The sequence below is a fragment of the Platalea leucorodia genome (genome assembly GCF_965183815.1).
Source record: "Platalea leucorodia genome assembly, chromosome: 5".
In the NCBI taxonomy this organism is placed as follows: domain Eukaryota; kingdom Metazoa; phylum Chordata; class Aves; order Pelecaniformes; family Threskiornithidae; genus Platalea; species Platalea leucorodia.
In genome coordinates this window covers 65,942,804-65,966,304 of record NC_138827.1, presented here as the reverse complement: position 1 = coordinate 65,966,304, position 23,501 = coordinate 65,942,804, and the positions used below count along the sequence as shown (strand labels likewise).

Sequence of the window (23,501 nt, the reverse complement as noted above, 5' to 3'; positions counted from 1 at the left end):
ATTGCAGTAAGACAAACTGACATGGAAAAAGCTATTTCCTTCCCTCCCTCCTCTCTCTCAGAAAGTGTTTCACGTGTTTGAGCCCAGGCATCCCGGGCCTTGATAAAGGAGCTCAGCCATCAGGTCTAGCCTCTTGACTTCAGAAGATATATTACCATCTTACAGAATGCCCCAAAGTTCAAAATTCCTCCCTCTTCCCCATCCCAAAATCCCCCTTCTCCTAAAACAAACTAGGAACCCAAACTCACCCTCACATTGAAAGCCATTAGATTTGGATCCTCTACATCCAAGGAATACTGGCATTAAACCAAAACATGCCGTTATCTACAAAATGTTATACTGGTGACTACATCTTTGCTGGGTTAAAGAACAAATATTTAAGTCAAGGAATAAAGCTAAAGAAAATGGATCAACACAGAATCAGGTCTCTAACCATTCTAACAGGGGGTTTGGCCGGGGGGCGTTCGGTGTGGGTTGGTTTTGGTTTTGAAGTTGTTATTGTTTGCTTTTAAGACATTGGCCTGCAGTTGCCAGGGGGTTGTTCCAATAGACTCCCACTCGGGTGCTGCTGGTGAAAGAACGTTTTTTGCATCTATGAGAGAGAAGCCTGCCAGTTAATGCTGACAACAGTTATCAGTGATAGAAATTGCAGACACTTCTGTGCTTTGAATAAAGAGCACATTTAAAAGCTTTTTCCTTTTTGCTATCTTGGGGGAAGAGTCCTCTTTCCACTTCGTCCTGCCTCCCCATACATAGAAAGAATGACCAATTATTTATGTATAGCAAGTATTCTGCAGACTCTTAACTTTACATTTCTGTGTGAAAGACACTGTGTGGGACACAAAATCCAGAACCGCTGTTTATAAAATGCAAACTTTTTGTATTGACAAGAAAAAGACTGAAAAGCCTGTGGTATAAGGCGGACACTACTGACACAACATGCAGTCCTGACACCTACTAGCTTCTTACTCAAGGAAAAAGTTCACATAGGTGAGAAAACAGCAGTTAAACTCCTTTTGATCCCTTATAGCTTATCCCCTCTTATCATTTTTACTCTAGTCTGACAGACATTTAAAGAGAGAAGATCTTTGCTATGTCCTTTCTGACCAGCTTTCCTAATCCTCCTCCTCCTCTCCATTTTATAAACAAAACCCTGGAGCGTTCAGAGCCACATCAGGCGAGCACGCTACCGGGCAATACTGTGCTTTGCTCCGTGCCTGCGGAGGGAGCCCAAAGAGAGAACACAGCCAGCTGGCTTACACGATTACTAAGCTAGTCGACAGGGATTAGAGAGGTCAGTCAGAAAAGCCTCCCTTATGTAGTGTTTATACTTGGAAGAGAGAGAAGACAACAAAAGACAGTGATGAAGAGAGAAGATTAAAGGTTTCTTGACTAGAAACTTTGCTGCTATCTGATTTTAAGGAGGCATTACATTGCAGCTGTAGAATTTTTAAAGTGGAGGTCAATTCATCTTTTTCTTAAGTAGTCTGCTGTTCCCAAACCACAACTAAACTACTTGACGTGTCAGACATTACCAAGATCGGTAGAAAACATTGATTGAGAGTTTGCAATGGATTCGTATTGTTGCACAGAGACCAAACTACCACAACATCTTCGATCCAGTCTTCACATGCAGTAGTCAGAGCACAAGACTGACAGCCTCAGTGTCAGAACGTAAACCGAGGAATAAAACAGAAAAGGAGATGAAACATGAACAGGACAAAAGGTCTTGTAGAATAGCAAGCCTGTTAAAATTTATTAGAGGCCCGAGAAATGTAAGGTTTTAGCTGACTTTCTGCAACTACAAAAGATGCGCTACACCCATATGATATGCTGACAAGAGAGTTTCATTCCAAGGCGGGTCCAAGGATGCAGCATCCGTAGAACACATTTCCCTAATGGCTGACTGTACAAGGAATATCGTTTCGTCTTGGGAACCTTCTATAATAATTTGCTCCTCTCTGCCCTTCAGGAATGCTACTACTTCTTTCCATGCATTTTATAGAGCCGTTTAGGTGGGTTTTTTCCAAGGAAAACTGTGATGCTTTCTTTTCCATTATATCTTGCTTTAATTTAGGGAGTCCATCTCATTTTTTTAATTCTGATTAGATGTTCTTTGGGAACATCTCTAGTTTTAAGCCAGCCTTGCTCAAATTTATGTCCACACGTATTACACTCTAACAATTTTTCAATCACAAATGTAAAATAAAGAGATTACCTCACTCTCTCACTAAACACAAATGAGACGCTGCTATTTTATGATCGAAAGAACTGATTATTTTTGCCATTCATTTCAATAATGTGCTATGAAGGAACCTAGTGTGGTCACATATTAGGGCTATAACATCATAAATGAATAAAACATCTTGGCCTTATTGCTAATACCAGCAACAGCCACTCTCTGTGAAAAGACAGAGCATCTATTGAAATGAAAGAACTAAAAGTGACAGACTAAGCCAAGGTCACTTCTAAGCCTCTAATACTAGCATGAGGGAAAAAGAGAAGGGTGATTTGCAGATATCACTGTAAAAGCACTTAATGTGATCACAGCTAGATAAAATACACCCGGTACATAACCCGGAACAACGACTATGTGCTTTGTTAAAGATTTTGCGGATTAAGGCCGATTCGTAGCAAATAATTAAGCACCTTAAGAGACAAGTTTCTAATTTTGTAAAAAGTGTTTCTAGCACTGAAACACATCAGGAGATTGTGTTCTTCACAACTGGAATACATCAACTCCTTTTTTTTATATCCACTTTCTGTACTTGGCACCGTCAAAGCCAAGGAAGGCATAGGATATCATTTCCTCGAAGACTTTTTCCCTAGAGATCTAATAATACAAGCTAGCAAGAGTCATGTTCAAAACAAGACGTAGCAGAGCTGTGGAACTGTTGGGTTTCCAAAAGATGCTAGAAATGTTTAAGGATTCAAGGGAGAAACAGGGAACGTACTTGGAAGATAAAGCCACCATGGGCTACATCTAGTACAGAAAATCATCTAGATTAAAAAATAGTCGGAAGCTATGTACGACAAGCACTCCTGAGAAATACGTGGGCTTCTCCTTTTCTTACCTCTTTCTTCCTCATGTGCCTGGCTTTTGGAGTCTGATAAACAGTCTCCTGGTCTGATGCAGTGCAGCTGCTGAGTTTTTTTTTTGTTTGTTTGGGTTTTTTTGGTTTGGTTTTGTTTTTTTTGGGGGGGGGGTGGGGTTGGTTTTTTTTCTTGTTGTTTGGTTGGTTGTTTTGGTTTTGTTTTTTTTTTTTTTTTTTCCCCTTGCAGTTCCTCTGGCCTTCCCAGATCTCATCTTTCCAATTCTCTTCCTATTCTTATTGACGTTATTCGGGGGGTATTTCTCCCGAGATGCTTCAGGTGAATATATATCAGAAACATTTGCATGTGAGAGCAGTCTCATTCTCTCAACTTAGGGCTGTAATAGTTTCACTGTGAGGGAAACAAAGATCTAACTTTGTAAGATTTTTAGTTTAGTCACTTAACCACACTACAGTTTCATTAAGTTATTCAAGTAAAATATTCATAGAAGTATACTAATTGTATGCGTAAGTTCTTTCTGTACAATCTGTTTGCTAAATAAACACAATCTATTATGACAATACTGAATTGCCAAGAAAAGTACCCCTGCTTCTTCCGAAGTTTATCAATAGTAAAACCTCCCCTTGATAAAAAGCAGTTGGGAAGCGTTGTCCATTAAGAAATGGTAACATTTCCGTTACAAACAACTAATAGATAATGTAATATTTCAGGTCAGTCTTTACATTTATTTTTTTCCTCCGAATTTTTTCCAGGCCTTTATCAAGTGTTCATTATAAAACAAGTAGGGAGCTCTGAGTAACAAAGCAGTTGCAAGCATAAAATTCAATCACACAGGTCTCAAAAAAAAAAAAATCCTATGATAATTTAAAGCTCACCAATTCAAGCAGTTTTTGTGTGTGATGGAAATGGTATTTTAACATACATCAACATTTAAAGCAAACAAATACTCTGCTTCCACAATAGCAATCACCAGAAAGAAAAGGCGTGGGTTTTCTGCAGCATTTTTTAAATTGGTTTTGTCCACACAGGTGTCCAGTAACAAAGGTGCTGTGAAGGCAGACTGCTACACTAGCGTATTTCCTCAAGAAATGTTAAAGCCATAGCTACACTACACTTCTCACATAGCACTCATTTAAGTTATGAGAAAAACAAGATGACACAAACAGTGGTGCAGGCTGCAAGGGATAGGAATAAAGTTTATTGCAGAGGTCTTTCTCCCCTGGCTTATGATCCTTTACAGCCTGACCTCGACCCAGTAAGTGTCTTGGACCGAGCCTTCCTTCTCCTGTAGAAGTGAAATACTGTATTTTTGACCCATACAAACTGGACAGTCATTGAAGTGAAGATACTGCTATTTTAGGATTCAGATTGTATCTAATTTTTCCTTAAGTGACTCACTCACTTTACATGAGATTAATTTTTGGAAAGTTGCATCAATAGGAACAACTCAGTGGTAAAGTCACATGCAGGCGGACTCCATTCTATCAGTGCTCATTTCCAAAATATTAATAATTAGTCTACCTTAAGTAATGCCTTTGCATTCATTTTTAATTGCGCATTTATTGACTGAAACTCCCTGTCACTGCAAACTTAGGCTTCATTAACTCACAAGATTGGGAACTTTTAACAGGTTATATTTAAGCCTATCTTCAAGCAGAAGGAACACGTAGCAGCACGTTGCTGCTAATCCCTAAAAGTATGCCTGAATGCTACACTGACAAAGACTTCTTTACAAGCAGTCACCTTGCTTTCATGGTTAGAAATCTAGACAGACCAACCAAGCCAAGAGGCTAGGACAAGTCCAGTCAGGAGAAGTGCCAGAATAAGTTGAGAGGAAAGGTTGAAAACCAAAAAAGGATAGCGAACTATTGTTTCCTGACCATGTGAAGTAATCTATCAGTAACCACTGCCTATGAAAATAATTTTTCTTCCACTAACTTACGGATAGTCAACATATTTAAATACTATGCAAGGTGACTGTCCTAATGTTTAAACAACACCTGCACAAAGGAGTTATGCACCACAACTGAGCCCTTGGGCCCAAAAAGCGCGCACACGCTCTCTGCCCATCTCTCTGTTTTATTAGCTAAAATTAGTATGAGTTACCCTGTCATTCCTCCGCTGTAACATGCAAACAATTAACAACATTGACACAATTTTGTGGCAAAGAATTAACCTGTTTAGGTCAGTGAAAGAGAGCGGTATTATAGAAATCAGTATTATATGCAATATACCAGCCTCTAAGACACAAAATATGGAAAGCCATTTTCATCCTTGATAATGATTAAATTACTTTTATTCCCATTTAAAATATACAACTTTGAAAAATTATGCATCATACATTCAAATATGAATTGCATTCTTAAGTGTCCTGATATCCAGGTATCCTAGTGCTGGCCAGTATAATACAACAATCTGTTGACACTGTTTATTTACGGCCATAGGAGAAAAAAACTCCATAAATAAATATTTGTATCCAATATTGCAGCTTTTCCTTAAACACTTACATTTAGAAGTCAATTTCAGTAGGCCTCTTTCTCCCAAACACTGCTTCTTGTGAAAATAGGAGAAAACAGATTCCAAAGATCCCCAAAAGGGCAAAACATGTCTAAGTCAGTCAGCTATTTTAGAAATAGCATTCGAGATACAAGAGTCAATTTAGCAGTGTCAGAAATAACCATTAAAGCTAATATTACCACCCAAAAGCAGTTTGAGAAAGCTCACTAACAATGCCATGGATCTTAATGGTCTTTAAGTACCAATTTAAAAGCTTTAGAAAAATCGATACAAACTGTATCATTAGTACAGCAATACTGTTGCAGATACTATTAGGACTATGGCAAGGAGGCATAACCTACAGCCCCCTGGAAAAAGCACCACTACAGAGAAATCTATGGCAGGGTTTCAGTGAATTTTAAAAGGGCACATTGACTTCGTTTAAGCCTGACAGTAAGTGCCCCCTGCAGGGTACAACACTGCTCTGCTTTGAGGCAACTTATTACTGCATAACTTCATGTTATTTATAGAACACCACAGATATGACAGGATTTTTTAGATCGTAACATCCCTGCTCTGTAGAGCTTGAAGTCTCTACTAATCTGCAAAACACAGTGGGGAAAGAATGAGACTCAAATACCAATGAGTAATCTATAGCATGTATTAAATCAGTTCATGGATGGGTAGGAGATAAGAACAGTAGGGGAAGAATCAGCTGCTGAGTTTTACACTGCATGAAGTGTAGAAAAAAAAATTGTAATTGCAGTTAGCCCTAATTTAACTGAAGCCAACATCATCACTTTGTATCAAGACTGGAGAGAAAAATATTTATCACTGTATTAGAAAGTGAAGTTATTAACAGTTTGTTATGATATCCTAACTTAACAGAGAAAAATCAACACAGGTATTTTAAAGTTGATAGTTTTTATTTACAGTTTTGTTGGCAAAAGGCGGTGGGAAAGTTTAAAACATTTTAAACAGAGGGCACCATATTGTATTGTATGATGTATCAGTTCACAATCTTCAGTATCCAGCTGATCAAATAAAGCTAATCACCACTTAAAGAAGCATAATCTGCATCAGCTCCATTAGAGAATACTGCCTAAACACACTTCAGGCAGCTTCTAAATCAACACAATCACTAATAAAAATGCAGTTCTGGTGAAGAAAGTATACTTTGATTTTTATACTGTACCTGGTATCAGATTGCCCGCCTATACTTGCATACTGGCAAAGCAGTTACACTTCCTACTTTTAGTTGAAAGTTATAATCTCATTTTCTGCGAATTCAGCTGTCAGGTAATTCTGAACTACTCTGAATATTTTACTGTGAGCATAGTCAAGACTGGAGTAGATGAGACTGAAGGAAAATATTCCTGGTATATGACGTGCCCATCAGAATCAGCTGGGTAACCATAAACATCCTGTTTAAGAATTCTATTCAAAAAGGAGAAGAAAATGTAGTCAGTTTTCACTTTGTCACATAGATTTAACTCCTCAGTTGAGCTTTTTAATTCATTCTTCTAAATCAAGAGTGTTTAGTTCTTCTTCTAGTTCATCCAAGTCCTCTCCAGTAAAAAGATTTTCATCAACTGGAACTGCATCAATTACTCCATTTTCCAACTCCCCATCTCCATCATTATCTTCCTCTAAATCATTTTGCTCACTGCTGTTTATATCACCACCAGAAGCTTCACTTAATTTATTATCTGAAAATAAAAACATTTCTTACACATTTCAGTGTCACAGGTTTCTTAATCACTAATTCACAATCCTACTAAACAGGCTTTAAGTCTTGAAACTATAAAGAAGTTACTTTATTTGAAATTTATGTAACTTATACTGGTTAAATTACATGTACCTGATTAATATGTAGGTTTGGATCATCAATTATTAAAACAGGTTAAAAAAATAACTCAAAAATCCCAACTCCTTGAACTCCTATTTTCGTAACTGGGTCAAACTTAATGAGCTGCTCCTACTCAATGTCTGCACTTAAAAGACTCAGGGTCTTAAAGATCAGGGTGTGCATTCCACAAGGGCACCAAGATCAAGACTTCGCTCTAAGAAATTACAAGCTAACTTAAGCTAGCTAGAAAATATGAAGAAAAGCTTGGATTTTTGTTGATATTGTTCATTCAGTCATTTACTAAATCTGAAAAAAGGGGAAACTGCTAAAACAAATATCTTAAGGATTTACTTGAAGTGGCTGTAAACACCACCTTTTATTTAAACTTGAATTTAAGAAAACAAGAAGTGAATAGCATTTACTACAAGCTTTTTTTTTTTTAGTAACTACATGCATCATTGATAGTAATTTCACTCCCCCCCCCCCTTTTTAAACAAATACGTCTTTTCAGCAGATTAATAATTCATTTCTATCTACCTTTTGGGAAGCTCTTACCAATTCATTCCCATATTAGCCATGCCTAAATAATGAACTTACCATCTTTTTCTATTGAACTGTATGTACTGAATCGCTCAGGACTAGCCACAGTAATACCAGTCTCATCTACAGCCTTTGGGACGTACAGGCTCAAATCTACATCATTTATGCACACAGGGTCTTCCATCTGAAAAATAAACCAAGATACTCCGCATGAATTACTTTTCTACAGAAATTCTCATTTCTGCAGGATTTCCTCATAATTTTGTTAATCTTCCTTTTGACACCAAAATTTTGACAAAATATACCCTGTAGCAGTGTTAAATTAAGAACCAAGCTTATTAATTGCACTGTAAGAGTTCTCAAATTAGAAGTTTTCAAACCTGAATGTAACTTGAAATATTATTTGAGTTAATACTGTTCTTTACCTCATCATCTTCTCCCGTTCCTTGAATATAATGGGTGTCATCTGCTTCTTCATCATCTGCATCAACCAACTCTGGCCGGAACTCGAATACTTCACGTCCACTAATCTATTCACAGAAAAAGAAATCTTAATTTATTACTTGATAGAATTTATACTGTTGTAAAAAAAAAATTAAGAAAAAAAATAAAAAAAAGAAAAAAGCAAAGCAATTCCAGGTCATCTACCTTATTACAAAAAAAATTTATTTACTCTTTCTTCTTACATTAAGAATTGGAGTGTAGAACATACCACCAGTGCTTTGCCAGCTTTAAAATCTGCTTTCCTCCTCTCCATATCTTGCTCAGCCTTATCAATTTTTTCTTGTCTTTTTCTTCTCTTCCATGCAATAAAACACTCTAGAGTAATTTTGGTAACATTTGGTCCTAAGGCAGCACGCTGTCAAGTAGAGAGACTGATTAATGCTAGAAATTGTTTCCAAAGGCTAGAACAAATTAGAGATTTAATTACTCTTTTCCAGAAACTAACTGAAAATATTTCTTTCTAATTCCTTCTTCACTCTCACCGCTGTTAAACATGAGCCATCAACTTAAGTTTGACTCAACACACGATTTTCCAGTTAGTAAGGTAAACCGACATGAAAGTTAACATGAAAAGCAGAGGAGGAAAGAAACCAACAATAATAGCTCAGGTTCCCCTCAAATGAACACTGCCAGGCAATGGTGACAGAAATAAGCAGAGCAGCAACGTAACACCATCAGAAGGCTCTGTTCTCTTGGTGTTGCCTCCTCATTACAGAGTTATGTGAGAACTAAGAAGGCAGTGAGCTGGGCATGAGAAAGGCCCATAGAAACAGTTGTAACAGATAAAGGAAAAATAGCAGTCAGAAATTGAAGCCTCCTAAAAAGGTGCTAGCAACACCTGCACGAAGTATGCAGCTATAGTTTAATCTATTCACTAGATAATAGTTTCTAAACAAAAACATGAATCAAATACTACGCATCCTTCACCTTAGCTCATACAGCTATAAAAACATTTTATACTTTTTAATTATTAATTGGGAAGTTATTTACAACTGTCTCTTCAGAGTAACAAAAAAAACAAATACCACCAAAAGGTACCTTTCTGACAACTTTACCTCTTTTTCTATTAGATCTTCTAAAGAAATTTCATCTTGCTTTTCCTCCTTCTTTTTGTCTTTTTTTAATACAAAACCTGGAGGGAGAGCATGGCGATACATGCAGTTGTCTCCTCCACCTGGACAGACCCAAAACCATCCATATTTGTTGTTTTCAATAGCATCAAGGAAGTATTTGCAAACCTGTATAAAACAATGGTTGTTAGCACTGCATTCTCTTTTCATGCCGAGCGATTTACACTACACATACAGCTACTACACGTCAAAGTGTGGTAATTCAAAGCCAGTTGTGCTCAAAACAGAAGAAACACATTGCTACTAAGAAAATCAGACAAAAATAAGTGCAACTAATTATCTAAAACTCGTGTAGTCAATAGCTTTTTTCCCGTTAATATAATCCCAGCTTAAAAAGACAGGATGACTCAGAAGACTGGCAACCGTGTACTACTGTAAAGCCAGCCGTACATGTAAAAGCATGCTGACAGTCTCTCTCTTCCTGCTCACCAACATCAGTGTAGTTCTAACCAAAACAAATTGAATCTGGTCTCAGATGTTAAGCCTTCCAGCTCATGATCCTGAGGTAAAGATGACATTCTGGAACTTTTAACAAGCAATTCATAGCTCAGACTTAGCCATATCAAATTTTAACTTTTGCAAATTTCAGCAGTATCAATAGAATATTTAATTATTTGGCATTGAAAACACGGTGAAATAGTTCTGAACAATGAAAAAGAGATTAAGATATTATACCATTTAATGCACAAACTAAAGAATATTCTTGAAGTTAGAGGTCAGGAACTACAAATGACTCAATTAGTAAATTTCAGCTTACAGGAGAAAATTTAAACTTATATGCTTCTATGTCACCTAGTCCATAAATAAGCCAATATATACGGGAGTTGCCGGAATGAGATGACAGACCTAACTAATCACAATACTTGAATCTTCTAAGCTAGTAGGATGCCATTAGATATATTACTGGTTCCTTTAGCACTTCTATTTTGAAAGCATTTCATCTACTATCCATTTATATTTTACATGAATAAAAACCTTATGATGACTGAAAGAGCTTCGGGGTGTTTTTGGTTTTTTTTAAAATATATTATTAGAAATACTATCAGCCGAGCTGTATACTCAGACTATTGTTATATTATTCCATTCAAAATCTTTACATAACAATAACCATATCTAATACCAGTCTGCAGTTAATTCTCTCTACTACAGCTCAATTAAAAAAAAAAAAAAAAAAAGAGACATACTATTTGAGTTTTGGGTTTTTTCTTTTCCGCCTCACCATGCTTCTTGTTCACCACTTCTTCCAGCTTCTTCTCATCCCAGTTATCCATTGTATCTAGAAACAGACAACAGATGGTTTCACAAAAAATCCAAATAGTAAACAATGCTGTCAAGTTGCTTTTCTCCCTAATAACAGTTTTAATATGCAGTTCTTACATTTTAGTTAGTTTATAGAATGGAAAATAAAGTACGCTTTTATTATGAAGTTTTCAAACTCTCCTATGCGGCTCACAAGACAATTTCCTCAAGAGCCTTAGAAATTTATATTTTTTGACATGCATAAAGTGTTTCAGCTAAAGACTAAAAAATGTGTCATTCCATCTGTACACTACTGAGCGTGGACAAAGGAAAAGAAGACAAGTAAGATGACTGAATAAAAGAGAAGGCTGGAGGCTAATGTCCAGAAATACAAATGATATAACCTGAGGATCAAAAGAGATAATACCAAATTTTCTGTGTTAAAGTTAAAAGAAGATGCCATCAAAAGAAGCAAGATCACCAATGGTAACAGTAGTAGTGAATCTATGGGATCCTATCATATTAATTTAGAACGACAGAAGCTAAAATTCAAATAAAGACTGAGACATGATTAATTGTGGAAAAAACAAAGAAATTGTTTTGACTATAAAGCCCCTAACCCCTGCTAAGTAAAAGTAAAATCCGGCGTACTTTGCCAACAAATGATTTGGAGAACGGAGATAAAGTCACAGAAAAAAATTCCACAGTATCCTGAATTCTAGAACTGCGCACATTTGGGCAAACAGTAGTAATAGTTCTGGAAGGCAACTATAGTTGCTCATTACACTGCCTCCTTTTGCATGTCCATTCTGTAGAACTTAGAAGAAACTAGCAACTATAAGTAAAACTAAATACTGTACAACTTGCTACTTGTATGACATAATACACTACACAGCAGAATTAAAAAACCACCATCCAATATCACTAGGTCACACTTCTTTTTCTACACAAGGTCTAAAGAATACTTGTGAGCACACTTTTTAAAGGAAGTTTCACTGTTGCTCATAATTTTGAACACAGTGGTCTGGGTTGCCTCGGTCACTGACCAGGCTCTTCAGGATCATACCCACAACACAACCCTTAATCTTAAAAATCCAGTTTCAGAATGAGAATAGTTTAGTAGTCATTTTCTAGAAGTATTATACCTTTTTCAAGGTCTTCATCTCTTGCATCAATGTAGACACTTCGTTTTTCACCCTTCCTTTCCAAAGACAAATCATGAGAAAACTTGCACTTGTCTCCTTTAGTGCATTGTCCTTGCTTGAAGAAAGCACAAACTACAGATTTGGGGTCAGCACCTGAGTGAAGTAAGTTTTTATATTTTAGTACTATTTTTAAGCAAAACACAAGACTGGAGCAAAAGCTGTATATTAAAAGTTCTGAGAACAATGTCTAGGATCATACAATCTTTAGGATCCGCAGAGAATGAAAACATGTTTTTAAAAATGGAAGTTATTTAATGTGACACTCATCACAAGTAAATACTTCATGTCCTGAACGTGTCATATTTACTTTGTATAGCATGATATTCACATTAAGTACCAAAGCTGGCACTTGACTATTTAAGGAAATACGGATAGCAGTGTGCCTGAGTGAATTATTCATTCATATAACATAATACATACAAGATATCACCCTGTACAACTTCTTCCCTATACAATAAGCCATTTTTGCCTCTACTACACAGTAAAGTATCTTCTGGATGTCAGCCTTTCCTTAAGAGATCAACAATACACTAGAATAAATTGTAATAATCTAACCTACACTCATTCAGACCACTTTCTTTAATAATAGAAAGAAAATGGCTGCTCATAGCCCCCAAAATAAGCAACTGTTGTTAGAGTGTGAACTATTCAATCAACCTAACTACAGTTCAAGTAAATGTCATCCCACTTAAGGAATTATTTGACCATTAGGAGGTGAGAAAAGAAATGAAAGCAGGTAGAAACATGTTTATGAGAAACGACTAAATCAGAAATGCTTTACTTGTAATATTCATTAAGTGCTCACGTAAGATTTTAAGCTCGAATTTTTCACTTGCGGATTTTAAGCTTGGTGCAAGTCACCAGTGACTCCAGTATGTACAGCAACACCTGTTTAAAATCTTAACTAAAAATCTAGTTTTTGAATGCTGAGTGGATCCCTAAAAGAACTTCAGGTAATATAGCTCTCCTCATTGGCAATCTGAATAGAAAGGCAAAGCTTTAATTAGGACAATATTAGTCTTCTGAAATGACTTTAAGTCAAGAGCTACTTTATTTGGACAACGCTGACCACTGTAGACCAAACAGAAAACTGGTTTTTGTTACTGCTAAGTGACACAGTGAACAAATATCAGGTTTGCTTTAAAGACATACATGGAAATCACACTTGTTTAGTCAAAAAATTATTGCGCGTTATTTCATTAGTTCCAAAATAAAGCAAGTTCATTCCTAAAAGTATGGTTTTTTTCGTCTCCCACATGGCAGCCAATTGTAGAGTTTCCTAGAAGTATCAAGCACTCTTAAACTTACATTTAAGCACAAAACTAGTTTGTTCAATAACTGAGTTCAAATAAGACCACACTTCCAAAATCAAGCCCTACTGTTAACAGAGGTGGGACAGAAGTAACCAGAAAATTTTTACTGTTCTGATTTGAATATAAGTTTTCTGTGAAGACAATAGTTATCATACCATATTCCTTGTAATACTTGGATGTTCACGTTTCCCTGGGAAGATAGGCTGCTTTAAACAAATACCTTCACACACACACACAAAAAAATCACGCTACTGATCCAGAAGCATCTAATTAATGAACATGAATACAGCAAATATAGTTGCCCTGTCAATATCAATGTAGCTTTTGATATTCTAATAGTCTAGTAACCCCAGATGTCTTCCTAAAAAACCGTCAAGTCATTACTGACGAACTACTTGGTACACTAGATAGAGAAGGAAACAGATATATCTACTGTATTAGAAAATGAACTGGCATTTTTAAAGGGTTATTTTACCTCACATAGATATATATGACTAAGAGAACATAAACGAAGAGAGTCCAGTTACTCATACCTTTGCTAATTTTCTGTGCAGCAACCACAGGCTTGAAGAGTTCATTTAATTCTTGTAATTCCTTTTTCTTATCTTCTTTTTTTAATTTCTTCTCACTTTCTGTTTGAGCAGCCTGTAATGACCCCAAATTTGAAGTTATTATTATATAATTAGAATGACATTACTCATTTCACATTAACTCTACATTAAAATAGCAAATCATTTTAAATTAGTTTATAAGGGGAGGATGGAAAGAACCTGTGATTTCTGAATTTCTCAGAATTCCTGCCCTTGCATGAATGGCCAGTGCCATCTAGTGGTACTGACCTTTCAAACAGAAGAGATACCAAATGCAATTTGCCAGAGGTGTGAGATGCTGGTAGGTACCATTAGATGACACAGTTATCTCTATTCCACCTTTACAGGCTAGGAAATCAAGTGAAAGATATTGAGGCTAAGGAGAGTAAAAGTTAGTTGCTCTTTTGTGATACATTAGCAGTGCAACTATTCACTGCAGTTACTTCAAGATCTGTGCAAAAAGCTTCTCTAGTCCCCTACACACTGCTTTGTTCTTTCTCTTCATGTATACCAGTAGCACTTCCAGGAAATCCACCTGTAGAAGTTAGGAACTGCTTTTATAAATCCAAACAAAAAAGTGTTCTATCAATTCATTGATAACCAGTGGTTTATAAGACAAGAACATTCATTTTATAGGTACTAGGGGCCAAGGTCTGAAAAACAGGCTCACCTAAGAAAAGAAAAGAAAAGTTTGTGTATAAAAAAAACCAAAACAACCAAACCCTGTGACTCTGCCTTACCCTCTTCCAATAAGCAAAAAAAGGCCTGTGTCTATACCAGAGTGGTAGAGAAAGATGAATACAGGTGAAAGATGACATGGGAGAAACATTATTAGATGATTCGATTCTTATCCTTAAGGGAAGGTAGTGAGACTAACACCATTCTACAAATATGTGGGGTACTTTATTGGTAAAATACAGTGTAATATTTAAAAAGAAGCTTTGTTCTCATAGTGAATTTGGCAAGAAAATGCCAAATTGTTTTAAAAGAGAATTGATTAATTTAGTCCACGTACAGAACACTCACCCTTCATACTGAAAGTCCACAAATCCTATTTTATATAGCACGCAGACCCACATATATCAACTACAAAAAGCAGTACTTTAAGAATGCTTTTGTTTCACCCTAGGGTTCTAAAGGCATGAGGATGAAGCTTGCCTCTTTTTTTTTTTTTCCTTTTTAAGCAAACAAACAAAAAACCAACCTTTACAGCATTTCCATTTGTATCTTAGGACACAACAATAATTGCTTTAAAGTGTTCTTTCTTTCTCAGGGACAACCCTAACGGAAAACCATTTTCCAGGGTAAGAAAGGTATAACCAGGTCTAAAAATTAGCTTCTGACACCCATCGGTCAACAGCTAAGAGCATTTGAGAAACTAATTATTTTTGGTTGGCTAATTTACATACTGTTATTCCATTAAACGCTACAGATTCATGGATTTCACATAGAAATTTCAGAACTGTTGGAGTAACACCAATGCTTTTGAAGTGACAACAAGCAGTCCTTTCCACTACAAGAAATTGTTAGATCTAATGACCCGAATATCAGCTTTACCTTTAAAGTTGTACTTGACATTTGTTAGTTCATCCTTATGTTATGCAAGGAATTTAACATAAATTATGACATCATTAATTTAGCTGATGCAAATGTAATATTCTACAGGCTTACTCACAGAACAGGAGGCTGCATAAATACTTAGCAACTAGCTTCCCTAGCACTGTAGGAATAAGAGACCTGACTCACTTCCATTATAAAAATATTTTCATAAAATTCCTGTTTTCTAAGTGTAATATAAACATTGTATCTCAGCCACATCACATTTTACTTCATCATACAAAAGAAGAGCAGAATAGCAGACAGTAGCTCAACATCTCAGTTTCTTTGACCAGTTCACCAAATAGATGCAGACTGGTCAGACTTGTTTCCATTTTAAATTATAATAAATACTTCTATAAGTAGAGCAAGCAGCACATATGGGCTTATACAATATGTATTTATATATTTTATAATATAATATAATTTTAATATATAACCGCACTTTGCTGATAGCCAGTTTCTACAATTTACTTTCAGGTGTACCTTAAACTTAATTATGTTACTATTAGAATACTGTGTAAAGAAACACACACCCTTATTAGTTGAGTTTGGGTTTGGGTTTTTTGGTACATAATTCGTAGCTAGACATGCTTTGCAAGAAGCCTATCTAGTTAAATCTGTGCTAGTCACAATACATTAGCAAGTAACAACCTTTTTCTACTTCAGTATTATACGACACTCTATACATATAGTGAAAGATCATTTCACTATACAGTAGGAAAACATTACAGATTACATGCTTACCTGACGTGGATTTTGCTGACCAAATTTAACCTGGTGAGTAACAGCCTTGATAAATTTCTGTTGTTTTGCACCTTTTTTATTCTTTAGACCAAATGTTTTGTCCTAAATCAAGAGATAAATACAGCCAAATTAATTTAAACTGTCCAACAGTTGGAATAAGTTTAAGTTGTTACCAAAAAAAAAACCCCAAAACCCACACACCACACCACGGACTTGCCACTCCTCTCAGGTTTTCAGTTAAACACAGACTATTTCCTCTAGCAACACAAGCAATCCAAGAAACACTATTGGACAATATTTAGACTTCTCACATCATCTTTAAAATTTGCTTTTCAAAAGAACCCACTAAATGCTGCCTTTGTGTGAGCTATTGCTTTTATCAGCAGACCTACTTGTGCCCAAATATTAGCATGAGCATATATACACAGTGTTTTCAGGGCCCTCAAATCAAAAGGACGAGATGTTTTTGGTGACTACCCAAGTAACATCTGAAGAAAATATGAAGACTGAATAGCCATAAATATTGTTTTTTTTTCCTATATACCTGAAATCACTTATTACTTTTATCTTCAAGTATTCATATATAAATGCTATATATTTGTTATGCAGATTGATATTGCTACATGTAACATATTACTTTTTATTTTCAAGTATTGTAAGGTTTTCATTTTCTAACTGTACTAGTTTGAAGTCTTTCCCCTATATCAAATCTAGACAGGTGTTTGTACTTCCTAAACTCCACCGCAGAAGTTTCTGTTTACTGCCTGAAACAATTCTTCCTCTACATCTCTAGCTTTATCATTAGAGACAGGTTTCTATACAAAACCTATTAAAAATTTCTTTAAAAGGGATAGCTCACTTTCACAGAAGTATCTAAAGCAGAAGTTATTTTTTGTAACTGAAATACCTACATTAAAAACCTATCCATGCCTTTGATTTGATACCAACACTTTTTTCCTTCCAGGAACAAATAACAGATATTCATCTAGTGATAATACCTCGGTTCAAACATACTTTTGGAAACCCTAACAATCCAAAAATATACTATAAAAGAACTGTAGAATAAACAGTTCAAATTTCCAGAGATACCCTGTTTTCATTTACAATGTACCCCCTATCAACAGCAGCTAGTCCTCTGTTACTTTAGGCTAATTTAAGAAGTCTGTAATTTGTCAAAATAACTAGTTGGGAAAGAAAATAGATCATTCACACACTTGACTTCTGCAGCAAATGCTACATAGAATATATAATCCCTGTGTACTTGAATTATGTAATAAATTACTGTTAATAATGCAAGTTTTTCCCCTTTCAGCTGCATTTTTGTAATAAAAAGCAGAATTTTCCTACATAGCTGGATTCAGCAAGAACATCAGAAACCACTGAGGCCAACAGAGACCAACCACTCTAACCTAACATTTCCAAAGAACATAGAAACAATATTCTGCAGTGCTAGATTTAAAAGAACACTTGTGTTACACGGATATTCTGCCTGAACAGCTGAGCAGCTACTAACTTTCTTGCCAATAGATGCAGGCAAACATTTAATTTTCTGTAACTGCTCTCTCCTTGTACTCTCAACATAGCTTTTTTTGTATAATGGAAGATTTGCATGACTGTCCTAATAATGAACACACATGCACCCCCCTCTAGCAGTTTTTTTTTTTATATCTGGTTTTACCATGGAATTGAGCATCAGAAGTTTAAATAGAATAGGTGATATTACTGATTAATCTTTATAAATTATTTTGCATTCAACTTTTATGAAAGATTGACTAAACTGTTATTCCAGGAAATGCCTCCTTGGCCACACAGGTCAAACTGTATCAAAAAAACCAAAACAAAACAAAACCAAACTATGCACGTTTCAAACTGAGTGAGAAATGCAAACCTACACCTCAGAGAGCCAGACTCAGAAAATACAGGAACACATAGAACATAGAGATAGAGAAGGGAAAGGGCAAGAAAGAAAAAAAGGAAAAGCACTCTTGTCAGATAACCTTCAGTCCAAAGACAGCTCTGGCCAGAAACGTCCAGGCTGAAAACCCAAACCCCCGTCCAAGAAGGGGCCACCAGCACAACTTAAAGGGCAACGGTCAGTGATTTGACAGGTCTGGGCGGCGCTGGGGCCGCGAAGGGAACCAGCATCCCCCGGAACGGTGCGGCTGGGCTGGGCTGCGGCGCCGATCAGGTGTGCGTGCGCATCCCAAGTTTCTGGCTTTGTGACCGTTTCCTTGGCCGCCTCAGCTGCAGAGGCGGCCTGCGGGCCTGGCGGCCTGCGGGCCTGGTTGCCGGCGGGCCGCGACGGCGGGCTTTCGGGGAGGCCGGCTGCGGCCGGCAGCAGCGCCCGGGCCCCCGCAGCCGCGGGGCGGCAGAGGGGGGCGCAAGGAGCGAGCTGCCCGCGTCGGAAGGGAAGCGGCAGGAAGCGGCAGGCCCCAGCAGGGGCAACGAGAGGGCCGCGACGGGAGAGAGGCCCGCCCGCCCGGCCTCGGCCGCGGTCCCCCGGGCCCGGCGCGGCCCTGCTCGCCTCACCTCGATGATCTTCTCCTTCTTCTTCTGGTCCGCCTTCTTGCTGCCCCCCGCCGGCTGCTGCTGCTTCTTGGGGGGCATGGCGGGGAGGGCGGAGCGGCCTCGGCTCTCGCTCGGGGGCTCTCAGGGCCGCGGGGAGGGCGGGGCGGGGCGGGACGGGAGGGCGCCGCCGCCGCCGGGGAGGCGCAAGGGATGCCGCTCGCAAGGCCGGCGGCCGCGGGGCACGCTGGGAAGGCAGCGCGGGTCGCGCCGCGCGCTGGAAGCTCAGCGGTGCGCGAGGGCCCAATTATCTCCCGGCAGGCAGCGCGCGGCGGGGCGACGGCCGGGCGCTCCGTGAGACGTCACGGAGGGGCGCGGCCCACGGCAGCCGGGGCGCCCCGCCCCGCGGCGGGCGGCTCCTCCCCGCGGGCGGCCGGGCCGGGCCGGTGCCGTGCCCCGGGCCGAAGGGGCCGGGCTGGGCCGGGATCTGTGGAGTCCCTCTCCCTGCGGAGGCCGGGGGCGCTCCTCCGCCGGGCGTACGCTAGGGTCGCGGAGGCGGCCGTGGGCAGTTAACGGGCGCGGCCTCCCCGCGCCCCCTGCGGGGGTCGTGCCTCGCCGGCCGGGGAGGTGGTTGAGTGAGGGGGGTGGCGGTCCCCGAGGGCCCTCCTCGGCCGAATCCCTGTCCAGCGCTGTGCGAGCCGCCCTTTGGTGGTCAGGGAGCGGTTCCTCAGTGGGAGCTGTGGCCGGTTCCCCGCAGGAGCGGTGCCTGGAGGGAGATGCGCTCACCGCCGCCGCCGCCTTCAGAGGCAGCGACCCGCCAGCCAGCAGGGCGGTGAACTTGCCGCCACAAAGCGCCCGGACCCAGCCAAACACCGGCAGTCCTTCTAGGCAGCCTACCCCTACCGCTGCCAGCCCAAGGCCTCAAGGAAGCAATCCGGAAAGCAGCAAAAAGTTTGATTGCTGCCTAAATGGACGCAGAATGACGGTTGGGTGCGCGTCCGTTGCCTGCAGAGGCGCAGGGGAAAACTCGGGGCAAGGGTCAGCGGTAGGGAGTCCGGCACCCCTGTCCCTGCCCGCGTAGGGCCAGAGGGGAAGCCTCGCTGGAGAAGCGGCGGGCGGTGAGCAGACTGCCGGCGGATTCGCGAGCAGCTGGATGTAGGACAACAGCCAGCACCCGCCGTAGCGCCGTTCGTCTTCAGAGAGCACCCGAGTGCTGAATCACTACTGGCCCACGTGGGATACGTATTTTACGGAGGGAGTGGGGATGAGTAAGGTGATAGTGCATTCGCGCGTGTATGTAGCTGTCCTTTTTGCTGCAATCTCTTTGCCAGAGGAGGGAAAGTAACTGCAGTATGGGGACACGGGACACTGCTGCTTATTAACAGCAATGATTTCCTTAGGATCAGCTACAAAATAGCATCCTAGAGAACCTACAAGCTAAACAATAAAATGTGAGGGAGAAAAACAGACTCTCCCAGGCTACTTCAACAGTCAAGTAATAAATATATCTGAAGTCAGCCCCTTGCATGGTTGTCTTTTTTCCCTCCGAGTTCCACCTGACAAATACATCTATCTCTAAAGACTGCTTCCAAAAAGCAACTGCAGCACTGAACTCTGATTCTATGTTGGGTGTGCTGACACACACTCACTAGAGATTAACAGGAGAGAATTTGGTACTGCAGAGAGCTCAGATGTTTGAGCATCAGCTATCTACTGCCCAGGGGAACTCTGCTGAATAAACCATCCCTTGCAAATAAGCAGTCTTTCTGCGGACAGAAGGTATGCTCTACTTGATGTACTTTATGAGAGCTGGGTCAGGTTTGAGTGTGTGAAACAATGGTAGTCTGTCTGAGGAAAGATAAGCTTTCCATTTATCCTCTTAATTTTCTTTCAAAGAGCCAAGGTTGGGTTTGGGTTCTACCAAGAATGGCACAAGTCTTTCTGTAGAAAGGGTGAAACAATCCCAAATTGACTCCAAATGCCTAAGCAGGATCACGATCTGGTACATAAACCCCATAGAGCTTCTTAGCCTTCACATGCACTGCTGCTTTCTCATGCTATGGCTTGCATGCACGTCCTCTTTCATCATGCCACGAGCGTCGTTTTTCCTTTGGTTTGATGAGATGGGCTTTCATGACTCTTTCCTTCCCACACGTGGAAGAGTTTCTGCAACAGGAAGAAATGCAAAACTTTGGTACTATCTTAGCTGATTGTGAGTGGTACCTGTTTCATCTAAAATGACTAGGAAAAATGCTTTGAAAAAAAGTGGAGTGTATAGGGGGACATATGTTATCCAGATTTGCCAACTTTTGATTTCTGAAAAATGTTCCAATATCAAAATATTAGTTGCTGATAACAGATTTTAAGGTCCATCTGTTTCAGACGTTACAGTGCAGATTTCCTTTCTCATTTTGAGTACGGTGCTTAAGTCTTGCTCTGATATAGCTTCATACTTTGTACAGTAGGTAAAGATTCTTCTGTTCCTCACCAAGTTTAGTAGTTACCAGTAGTAGTTACTGCATCCAAAAATATTTTAATAACGAGGCATATTTTTAAGATGATCTCATGGACCAGAGGTAAAAACCAGGCTGTTCTGTAAGCAAACAGCAAGCAGTTCTTACAAGACTTTAAGCACCCACAGATCTGCAACACAAAAGATCCAAATAGTTCAATAAAGTATTTTAATTTCCAGAGTGCTTAGCTAAATAACTGTACTAGCCATTTGTTGCGTGTCACTACTTGTATGCTCAAAAAGGATGGAATATTTTGGTTCTACAGTTTTGGCTCTACATAGTCTGCTTAATATAGGAGATACAATTTCAGATTTTGTTTATAAGATCAGAATTACAAAGAAGCATGATGCATTGGAAGGTCTAAGAGTCTAATTAATATGCATATTTTATTACATTGGGTAGGATTTGTAATAACCAATGACTTCTTGATCCATCAGAAAATATATAGCAGCACACAACAGTTGTAACCTAACACAGGAGGAATTCAGTCTAGAAATGAGCATGTTTTGTTTGAGCTATTGGGACAATTTACTGCCTTAAGTCAGTCAAGCTCCCACTAATGTCACTGTGATGTCACTGTGATTCCACTGTGGAAGGAGCCAGGAGCCAGGCCATAATGTTTTCCTCTCCTGTGAAATATATTGCATTTGCAGAAAAATTCATCAGTGTCTTCCAACTTAAAGGAAAAATTATTCCCATTTTGTTGCTTCCTCTCATCATGATCTGAAAGAATTAGTGGAAATGAAGATTATCATAAATATTTTATTTGATATAGATTATAAAAGCCTGCTTTGTGGTCTGAGTGCATTCAGCCATTCATTTAAGTAGTTAATGTCCTTGTGTTGCAAGTTCACCTGATGAATTTTGTATTTTGATCACTTATTCAGCTAAGAAATGATTAAGCCAGTTCTGAGACTCAGAATCAAAGAAAAAAAACCCAAAACTTAATGCTCACTAAGGCCCAGTTCTGTATTAACATACAGAACTGCCATAAGTTTTGGTGCAAGTTCCTTTTTAGCAGAGGCTGCAGATCCCTACATGCCTGACTCATTCTCCAGATAAACATGAAGAGCAGAAGGAACTTCTTGCCAATGATATCTGGTAGATTGAGACCTGAATGCCTGAAACATGCTATTAAAAAAATAAATTCCTATGTACTAGGTATTGGAGAGGAAAAAAAGAAAAGTATAATTGGTCCAAAATATATTGTAGGAACTAATCATAACCAGAACTTTCAGCGTTGAGTGGGCTAATCAATCTTTATTGAGACTGTACTTCTTTATAAAGCACATAATTAAAAGATTTATCCATCTAAGCCTGAAGAACAGTATTTTATTTCTAGCTTCTAGGAATTTATGCAGCTTTGTTCTCGTTTGCATCCAGCATTAGATTTAGAACTAACTGAGGCTAGAATTATGAGCAAATACAAGTCAGTACTATCTACAATATTTCACTTAAAAAATCCTAACTAACAATAGAAATGTAACGCTTAACTTTAGCCTCTTGATTTTTTCCCACTTTCTTTGCTGTGCCTTAAAAATTAATATCATTACTCTAGTTCTTATTAACATCAATTGCTTTATGAATAATTGAATGAATGGCAAGTGAATAATTAAGGTGTTTATGGGTAGTCCAAGAGCCCATTGTAGTTTATTAACTATTCTGTTTCACCATGTTATACATACATCTTCCACAATTAAAAAAAATAAGCTAAATTTGATATACTGTACTGTTCTTTCCACTGAAATAAAAATCTAACTGTATTTCTGCTAAGTGAAAAAATTGAGTATGAACTTACAAAAGGACAGCCAAAGAGCTACAGTTTGCATCCGGATTGGAAAACAAAGAGCAGTTTTCAGATCCTTTCTTCTCCATCAGAAACCAGTTGCATAGCTGTTACTCCTACTCACCTGTATATTTCTTTTGCATTTGAATAATCCACACCCCTAGCAAGGGCACTCATTTAGGCCTTTTCATCTCCCCAGCTACCTGTTTTCACAACATTTTTGCTAAAACAACATTTTAAGCCTCTATCCTCCTGACAGACTTTTTAAAAACTGAGTAATAGGTTCAAAGCTGTCAGAAAGAGCCTGATAAAGACAACACAAATGTTTCTTCTCCCTTCAAGAGGCCCCCCTCTGACATAGCCTAGACAGAGACGTGCTCAAGCCACCCCACAACATCTTTCCTCAAGCCACACCAGCCTCCAGTGGAGGGTTT

General features: G+C 38.9%; 1 protein-coding gene across 2 annotated transcripts; it reads right to left on the bottom strand.

Moving 5' to 3' along the window:
* Nucleotides 1–5,363: 5,363 nt before the first annotated feature.
* On the bottom strand, nucleotides 5,364–18,953 carry ZC3H15 (zinc finger CCCH-type containing 15). 2 transcript variants are annotated; one of them, XM_082314294.1, is made up of 10 exons: nucleotides 18,261–18,342; nucleotides 16,264–16,365; nucleotides 13,864–13,975; nucleotides 11,958–12,110; nucleotides 10,758–10,849; nucleotides 9,499–9,681; nucleotides 8,652–8,798; nucleotides 8,365–8,469; nucleotides 7,997–8,123; nucleotides 5,364–7,259 (listed from the first exon to the last, which is right to left on the bottom strand). In XM_082314294.1, the coding sequence occupies exons 5-10, from the start codon at nucleotides 10,842–10,844 to the stop codon at nucleotides 7,066–7,068; spliced, it is 843 nt and encodes a 280-aa protein (XP_082170420.1). In that variant the 5' UTR covers nucleotides 10,845–10,849; nucleotides 11,958–12,110; nucleotides 13,864–13,975; nucleotides 16,264–16,365; nucleotides 18,261–18,342; the 3' UTR covers nucleotides 5,364–7,065. The 2 variants fall into 2 exon arrangements, with proteins under 2 accessions (XP_082170420.1, XP_082170419.1); XM_082314293.1 differs by lacking the exon at nucleotides 18,261–18,342 and adding an exon at nucleotides 18,793–18,953 and having other exon boundaries at nucleotides 5,371–7,259.
* Between the last annotated feature and the right edge of the window lie 4,548 nt (nucleotides 18,954–23,501).

Bases quoted from the DNA above. Each gene is read 5' to 3' on its own strand.
- ZC3H15 (XM_082314293.1), bottom strand. From the start codon at position 18,870: ATGCCCCCCAAGAAGCAGCAGCAGCCGGCGGGGGGCAGCAAGAAGGCG. The intron at 16,366-18,792 runs GTGAGGCGAGCA...CTCTTGATTTAG, and splicing joins AGAAGGAGAAGATCATCGAG to GACAAAACATTTGGTCTAAA. The intron at 8,799-9,498 runs GTAAAGTTGTCA...TCTACTTGACAG, and splicing joins AAGATCTAATAGAAAAAGAG to CGTGCTGCCTTAGGACCAAA.